At 43.9% G+C, this 8,541-nt stretch overlaps 1 protein-coding gene across 1 annotated transcript; it reads left to right on the forward strand.

The window, feature by feature from the left end:
- Positions 1–7,765, forward strand: trpc2b (transient receptor potential cation channel subfamily C member 2b; the record flags this gene model as incomplete). Its single annotated transcript, XM_088639696.1, has 12 exons — positions 1–714; positions 1,493–1,693; positions 2,001–2,165; positions 2,475–2,649; positions 3,654–3,854; positions 4,494–4,656; positions 5,030–5,122; positions 5,464–5,656; positions 5,824–5,951; positions 6,232–6,304; positions 6,424–6,556; positions 6,963–7,765. Coding segments are annotated over 12 exons (2,529 nt in total), but the record flags the coding sequence as incomplete, so codon positions are not given.
- Between the last annotated feature and the right edge of the window lie 776 nt (positions 7,766–8,541).

Raw genomic sequence — 8,541 nt, forward strand, 5'->3', positions numbered from 1 at the left:
CTCTCCCCGCAGCCAGAGCAATGGCGAGAGATCGTGAACAAGAAGATGCGGTTCCCTCCGGAGCTGATCGCAGCGATCCAGGAGGGGAACTCTGTCCAGGTGGCGGGGCTGCTGAAAGCGGGGGATGGCATCCTCCGGCAGCTGGATGACTCCGAGGATCGGCTGTGGAGGGAGGCCCTCAACCTGGCCATCCGGCTGGGGAACGAGGACACCTTGGACACCTTGCTGCAGTGCGTCAAGTTTGACTTCCGCCAGATCCACGAGGCCCTGCTGGTTGCCGTGGATACCAACCAGCCACGAGTGGTCAAGCGGCTCCTGGATCGTCTGGACCAGGAGAAAGGCGTGGGCAACAACAAGGTGGACGTGCGCTCCTTCTCGCTGGCCATCTTCGACCACTCCATCGATGACTCCCAGTTCGCCCCCGGCGTGACCCCGCTCACCCTGGCCTGCCAGAAGGACCTCTACGAGATTGTGAACATGCTGACCAAGAAGGGCCACGTCATCCCCCTGCCCCACAAGATCTCCTGCGTCTGCCTGGAGTGCCGCAACGGGCGCCAGTACGACCTGCTGAAATTCTCGCTCTCCCGCATCAACACCTACAGGGGCATCGCCAGCCGCGCCTACCTCTCCATCACCACCGAGGACGCCATGCTCAGTGCCTTCCGCCTCAGCCGCGAGCTCCGCAAGCTGTCCAAAAAGGAGCCCGAATTCAAGGTCAGAGTGGGAGAGGGAGGGTGTTGCTGTCTAATGAGCGGCAACAGTGAAACATTAGTACTGCTTTCCTGCTTCTCTCCTCACACCTACTACGTCTACCAATTTCCATTTAATAGTTATATGGCTTCACTTCTGTACAACCTCATATGCTTTTCGCACGCTTACATTAGACGTACAAATTGACACTGCGACCACATAAGCTTTTCGGTGATCTTACAACTTTTCTTTTTTGGCATGCTGCACTATTGCTGATAGATGTTCAAAATGCCTCTCAATGTGGTCAACAAGTATTATCCATTTAGCACTTTAGAGAAAGCTGACATTGTATTAAGAAGTGAAGACTTCCAAACGGCTTATGTAGAGGAATTCAGTAACCCCTGAAATCAACAAAACACTCACACCAGTAGACCCAAAATGCCTAAATAAATCTGAGCTCCCCAGGACTTTGACTTGCTTCATTCTATGTGCCTATGACATGTTCTGTATTACTTTGTTTTAAAAAAGAAAGCTTTCTTTTTAAAATATCCTACTACATGTATGCAAACAAGTCGGACCACCTGACTTATGCAGTATGACCTTAGGTATGTAAAAAGTCAATATGATCAATGAGATCGTGAAACAAGAGAAGGCGGTTTCCTCTGGAGCTGATCACAGCAATCCAGGAGGGGAACTCTGCCCAACTTATGTGAACCACACAGAAGTTATCCAGAAAGCCATACCCAGCAAGCGATCACATGTGCCTCCTTGCTCAATGTCAGTCTGTGGTTCTGGCCCTCAGCCCCAGTACCTGAGCCTGGAGGAGCTCTGCCAGGAGTTTGCAGTGGAGCTGCTGGGCATGTGTCGGAACCAGAGCGAGGTCACCACCATCCTCAACAACTGCGGTGATGACGACGAGGATGAGCTGGATGAGCATACCTTTGAAGAGGGCATCCCCAGCCTGGCCCGCCTGCGCCTCGCGGTCAACCTCAACCAGAAGCAGGTACGAGCGCTGCACTCTCACTCCGATGCCACCCAAATCTATTACACTGCATGCAAAAAGAAGATTCTGCCATAGAGAAGTAGAACCTGGTTTTCTACTGCATTGTTGGGCAATGGTTATATTAATACTTGTTATATACCTAATGGGAGCATTGTACATTTAAAGCATTGTAATGCACAACAGGGTCACCAATTGAAAGAAGTAGTTTAAAGAGAGGATGATCCCAGAAAAGTTTCAGATGCCTTGCTCTAGTTAAAACAGCTGCTCACCACAATGCTTTGCTTTCTCTCCGCCCACACGCATCCAGTTCGTGGCTCACCCCATCTGCCAGCAGGTCCTGTCATCCATCTGGTGTGGCAACCTCTCAGGCTGGAGGGGCAGCAGGACAATCTGGAAACTCTTCATTTCCTTTGGGATCTTCCTCACAATGCCTTTCCTCTGCATGATCTACTACGTGGCGCCTAAGTCGAAGGTGAGATGTGAGGAGTGGGGATCCTGTGAATCATAAGAGGGCAGAAGACAAACACGCTGTGGTAATTACCAACTAATTTAAATTATAAGTGATCCATGAAGTCCATTTAGACACTGCTTTACTTTGAAGACAGAGATGATGCCATACCCTGTCACTGCCACCACAGGGCTTGAGGGAAGAGCTACTGTATGTAAGGCTACAGAACAAATGTCCCTAGGCATCAGTTTACTCATGTGAAGGCACTTTAGATCCTCTAGGTCTGTTCATCTAAGAGCTGGCTTTAGCTGATTGCCTGTGCTCTTTCACCAGATTGGGAAGACACTGAAGATCCCAGTGATCAAGTTCCTGCTGCACTCTGCCTCCTACTTGTGGTTCCTCATTGTTCTGCTGGGCGAATCTATCGTAATGGAGATGTACAGAGATCAATCCTCCTTGCGTGAACAGAGCCTTATGAAAAACTCTATCCACATGATTTGGGTGGTGGGTACGTACAGTATAGCACTACTGTCTCCTGCTCTTGATTTTGAGGTGGGTGAGCCTTCAGTAATTGGTTATCTTTAAGATATGCCCTTACTAGTCCTTTCTGATCAGCAGAATCTCATTAATTTTGGTGGGACACATACTGAGGCTCAACAGTTACCAAATGATACCAGTTTTGTCACTGCAGTATAATCTTTTCTTTTAAAAAAATCAGCATTGTTAGTGATCACTAATGCCAAGGTTAAAATAATAATTATTAGAGGACCTGCAAACAGTACCTTTATTAAAGGGAAACTGCAATGCTATTTTATATTTTGGGGTTAGAAAAAATCAGCATTGATGAGTGCATTTCAAACCACAATGAAAGTAAAATGTACACAGTAACATAAAAAACCTCCAATTTCCATCACAAAATAGACAGAATTTCCAGGTATGCACAGCACCATCAGCACCATATTACTGTCATTGTCTGTGATTCAGAATGAGGCAACAGAACTTCCAGTGACTTGAAGCAACACTATTATATTTTAAACAAGCAGGCTTGTGAACACATCTCTTTTAATCCAACACAAATATTGCTCCCAACTTGGAGATGGTTTTGCAGACATAGTACTTATTTGTTAACTCTGCATGCAGATCATGTTGAAATATTTCTGCGGTGAAATGTGTGCTGCACAACCTGTACTTGCTTGTACAGCACATTACACTAGTCATCACAGCGACTAGCAAGCAGGATGGGCCACTTCACGTCTCAATTCGTGCTAACTCTCAACAACATGGCAACTATACAGTACTTTTACAAAGTTCATGATTATGTATATAATTTGTCAAATTTCCAATACTGTCAACTAATTTATTTTGTTACTGAGATTTAATAACTGGTCTGAGTAATTGAAATTGTAATTCCCCTTTAAAGCCTGAGCTCTTTCAAGGTTTTACAAAATAGTTTATGTCTTTTTCTGCCCCATTGTTTATGAATCTGTGGGTTTTTTTTTTGTAATTCCTCAGGTTTTTTCTGGTTCGAGTGCAAGGAGGTGTGGATTGAGGGGCTTCGCAGTTACCTGCTGGACTGGTGGAACTTCCTGGACATGATGGTCCTCAGCATGTACCTCGCCTCCTTCACGCTGCGAGTCCTGATCCTGCTCAAGGGCTACTTTCTCTGCCTGGGTCCAGACACCATGCTGGATTGCACCTACTTCACAGAAACCGGTGAGAGCCCCCACTCCTCACGCACTCTGTGGGCCTCAGGATTCTTCACCCAGAAGAGGCCTGTCTTTCCACAGCTGCACAACACTGCACAACTCAAGTTCTGTCAAGAAAACAACACTGGAAAGAGTTCCCAAAATGTATTTTCCATGTTGTATAAATAAAGCATAAATTGGGCCTCGCAGTGTGGTAAAGCATGAGGACCTCATTACCAGTTGATATGCTCGCCTATGGCAGCTTTTTACAGTCCTGAAACGTAATTTCAGGAATTCTTGTTTTAAAACTAAACACCAGAGATTAAAAAAGTCAGATTATGCACACAATGTGAAAATACATGAAAATCCAGATGACTGCTGTGATATCACATGTTCCCATTGAAATATCTATAGCATCTCAGGACAGATAGATTGTGCATAACCCTTCTTCATTGTCTTATGACAATGTCAAAGCTCATATTCTTAATTTCTTCAAAATATACTAGCTTTGAGTAATACCAAATGTTAATTTACTGAAGCTTTGTACATTTTATAATATACACGAGTAAAATGCTATGGAAGTGTTAGTATTAAAATATTCAGAGTTCAAGGTCTCCTGCACATTTCTGTAGTGATATGGTCTGGAAATTGTTCCCACACCTTTTAGCCCGTCAGGACTGGCGTCAGGAAGATCCACAGTTCATTGCAGAGGTGCTCTTTGCTATGACCAGCATGCTCAGCTTCACCAGGCTAGCTTACATCCTGCCTGCCCACGAATCCCTAGGAACCCTGCAGATCTCCATTGGGAAGATGATTGATGACATGATGAGGTGAGGCACCAGGACATGGTAAAAGAGCACTGAAGGTTCAAGTGCTTGCTTTGATGGGTGAGAATCTAGCCAAGGAATAGCTTCTTGTGAAACTTGTGGTTATCACTTAACAAATCAAAGAAAAATTGACCATACCTTAAATGATGAAACACACTTTAAATGGTAAGATGGAAGACACAACAGAACCTAATGATGCAGTTAAGAAATTTATCCCTCTATGAAGCAAAAGACATTAGAGAGGACCTTGAAATATATTTGGCAGAGCTATAGTAGAAAAGAACCATAAATAAGTTTCTCTTTCTGACTGCAAATTAAAAGTAAACAGTCGATTTGATAATGTACCACCTTGCATGACCTGTCTTGTTTCTTGCAGGTTCATGTTCATCTTGATGATTATTGGTACAGCCTTCCTCTGTGGACTCAACAACATCTATGTGCCTTATGTTATTTCTCCACGCCTCGGAAAGTAAGGCAATCATTCATCTGACCCTTTTTTTGTTTTTGTTTTTTTTGGGGGGGAGGGGGAGGTGGCGATTTGATTTTCATTGTCAATTATGTATCTAAATACCTTTTGTTTTGTATGCTATAGTGGAATACTTAAGTTAGATGTGAGGCATTACAGGAAATGAGTGTCCAGGTTGGTGTTGGTGCACCTCAACAGACTTTTCACAAAACCCTCCTTCCAAAACAACGTTAAACCTTAAGCTGCTGATATTAAAATATAACGCATGATCCCTGCCAACCCATTTTGCAGCGCAAAAGCTGGCATTTTGTGCTCACTTAACAAACCAGCTGTTCTCTCTCCAGGTTCAATGAGACATTCCGCTTTCTCTTCTGGACCATGTTTGGTGTGGTCAACCAGGACTATGTAGACATGCCGGACTTCGTGGTGGCCGAAACTGTTGGCAAGATTCTCTATGGGGTCTACACCCTAGTGATCGTCATCGTCCTGCTCAACATGCTTATTGCCATGATCACTAACTCCTTCCAAAAGATTGAGGTGAGAATAAGGCAGAATGTCACACTATGAGAAGGTCACAGACCTGGGAGCCGTAGCTTTTCCTAATGTTCTACATTTTATTTTCCCTGCTCCAAAATGACCATAGCCTTTCCCCAGTCCATTCCCTAGTTTTCCCCAGGAGAAAACCCTCTCTTTTTTCCTGGCAGGATGATGCAGATGTGGAGTGGAAGTTTGCTCGTTCCAAACTTTACCTGAGTTACTTCAGGGAAGGCCTCACTATACCTGTTCCCTTCAACATAATCCCCTCACCTAAGTCCCTGTTCTACCTGTTGAGGTAAGACATTCAGGCCCACTGGAACACCAAGGTCTACTGGAAGTTATTACTTGAGGCTGGAATGAGGTAGTAATTCCAGAGGTATGAACATAACTTCAATATTAGGTCCAAGAGACTATGAGGCAGAGACCTCAGCTTTCAAGCTGCAAGGTGCCCTAGTAAGTAAATTGCTTTATGGTTTTCACTTGCAGGCTTATACAGTAGGTCTATGTAAAAGTGAGACTGATTAGGTCTCAAGGATATCAGACAACTTAATGAGTGGCATTTTGCTTTTCTGCAGGGGCATCTTCCAAAAAATCTGCTGCTGTTGTAAATTGAGTAGAGAACCAAATTATCCTCCGATCGCCTCCATTGTAAGTAATGACATTCACCTGGGAGATAAATGAATTACAAGACGTCAAGGCTGAAGCTGAATGAAGACTGTGACATGAGCGTGTGGCAATTTGTAAGTGAATCCTTGTCTTTCCTTCAGTCGAACGGAACCCTAAATGACAGCGGCGGCTCTGGAGAGAATCGCATGTCGTATCGGCTGCAGGTGATCAAGGCACTGGTGCAACGATACATTGAGACCGCGAGACGGGAATTTGAGGAGACCAAGCGCAAAGGTCAGAGGAGTTTCGCACAAACAGCTGTTTGACATTTTAACTGCCTGCCACTTATAAAATCCAGATTTAATTATTTACAGGTTCAGAATGTATCAACTCTACTTTCAGCTTAGTTTTCGGTTAAGCATGGGGTGCCATTAGATATACCTGTAGGTAAGGAGAACAGGGTGGGACTAGGGCAAAATCTATACAAGAGATTTTCAAGTCCAGAAAGAGTTTGTAAATGAAAGAACTGATTGCATTGTCCTCAATGGGTATTTTTCATATGCTCGATTCTCAATGCAGAGACGTGCTTCTCCATAATCTCACTTCCACTTCCTGATTTCTGGCTCGGACAGCTCCAGAGTAAAACAACGATTCCATGCTCCACAGGATGAAAAGTCTCGCTATGTTTGTCTCTTCTCAGATGTGGGCAATCGGATTACAGAGCTCAACAAAGTGGTGACAAAGCTCCACTTTGAGCTGAAGCGCATCCGCCAGAATCTAAACCATGGCAGTAATACGTCTCCGCCCGAATTGGACAGCACCGGCATCTTGGGCAGATACATCCTGGGAGCCAAGAACAACTTCAAGGATTTTGATAAGGGGGAAGTGGGGGTCGGCCATGCACCCCCAGTCTCTGTTGTGCACCACAGGGAGATGGATGTCTCGGAGACAGAGGAAGGGGTGGGGCAGATGGAGGGGGAGGGGCAGTAAGAAAGGAAGAGTTCAGAAGGGATGAAAGACCTATCTTCATACAGTGAGCTGTGAGGATGCTGGCTTTGACTCCCCAAATGGAAGACTCTTCTGAGCAAGAACCCAAAAGGAGTGAGAAATCCCTACAAGAGAAAAATGTTAAAACTGCAAAAAAAAAAGTTTATTTCAATTATTGCTTTTTAGGAAAGAAATTTATTTAAAGCCAGTTCCATCATTTAAAAGAAAGTCCCTCTGGAGACATGGAGTGCTAATGTTAAAAATAGGGGTGAAGATAAGTTGAAAATAAAAAATAAAAACTATATGCAGGAGTTTTTGAAAATTAGTATCCATTTTTCAGAATGCCTCTTTTAAACTACATTTTCCTGTTTCTATCTTCCTTACAGTCTTAGGAATATTTTGAAAGTACAGTGTCAGTACATAAGAAATTGAATGTACTTAATTACTGTACACATTTGCAACACATTTGTCTATTTCAGTTCCCAGCAGAGGTCCTGTTCTTTTTGAAATTACTACATTAATTAATTTGTAGTGTTGTGTTATTTAAACACAACAAAAATAAAATCTATAGTTTGCATAGCTGTGGTACATAGGAACTTGTAATGACAATTACCTGTTACACTACTGTGTGATCTCATGCAAACTTATATTAGCTGGTTGCTTTTGTATTAAACTCTTATTCTTGAAAGGTTGTCTTGGTTGGAGGACATCCAAAATGTAATGGGGAGTCACTGGAGAACAAGGGAATTTTGACCGGGGGTTTGCAAGCAATCCAAAATGCTACTAATTGAATGCTCTTTCTTCTGCAACACAAATTAGTGTATAATAAAAGCATAAAGCATCAAACCTAACGGTCATGAAGTTGACTTTGTTGTGTTTTGCCAGAAAACGCCACACAGACATTTGAATAACCGCCACGTGTTTGGATAACTCTATTAGGAATATGACTTTTTTTTAAAATCCTCATTTCAATCTCGACCACAGCAGTTTATTTACCAAAACAGCGTCACAGCATGGTGAAGGAGAATGGGGAGCAGCTTCAGGAGAAAGACTCTGCATCACCGTCATGACACAGCTGTCACCCTGACATTACCGCAGAGCGGTCGTATTTTTCAATTAGAACTGTTACCACTTCTAGGATTCGGCGTACAGGTTTGAGCTTGCCAGATATCGCCTGTTTGCAACAGCTCAGGGAGGTCCCCTGGGCTCTCATTATAATTCATTACCTGAGGCGCCAGGCCCAGCACTGACATCACACCTGAGTCCTCACCGAGCAGGGAAATAGCCCTCCT

Source organism: Lepisosteus platostomus, chromosome 7 (genome assembly GCF_059453375.1).
Source record: "Lepisosteus platostomus isolate fLepPlt1 chromosome 7, fLepPlt1.hap1, whole genome shotgun sequence".
NCBI lineage: Eukaryota > Metazoa > Chordata > Actinopteri > Semionotiformes > Lepisosteidae > Lepisosteus > Lepisosteus platostomus.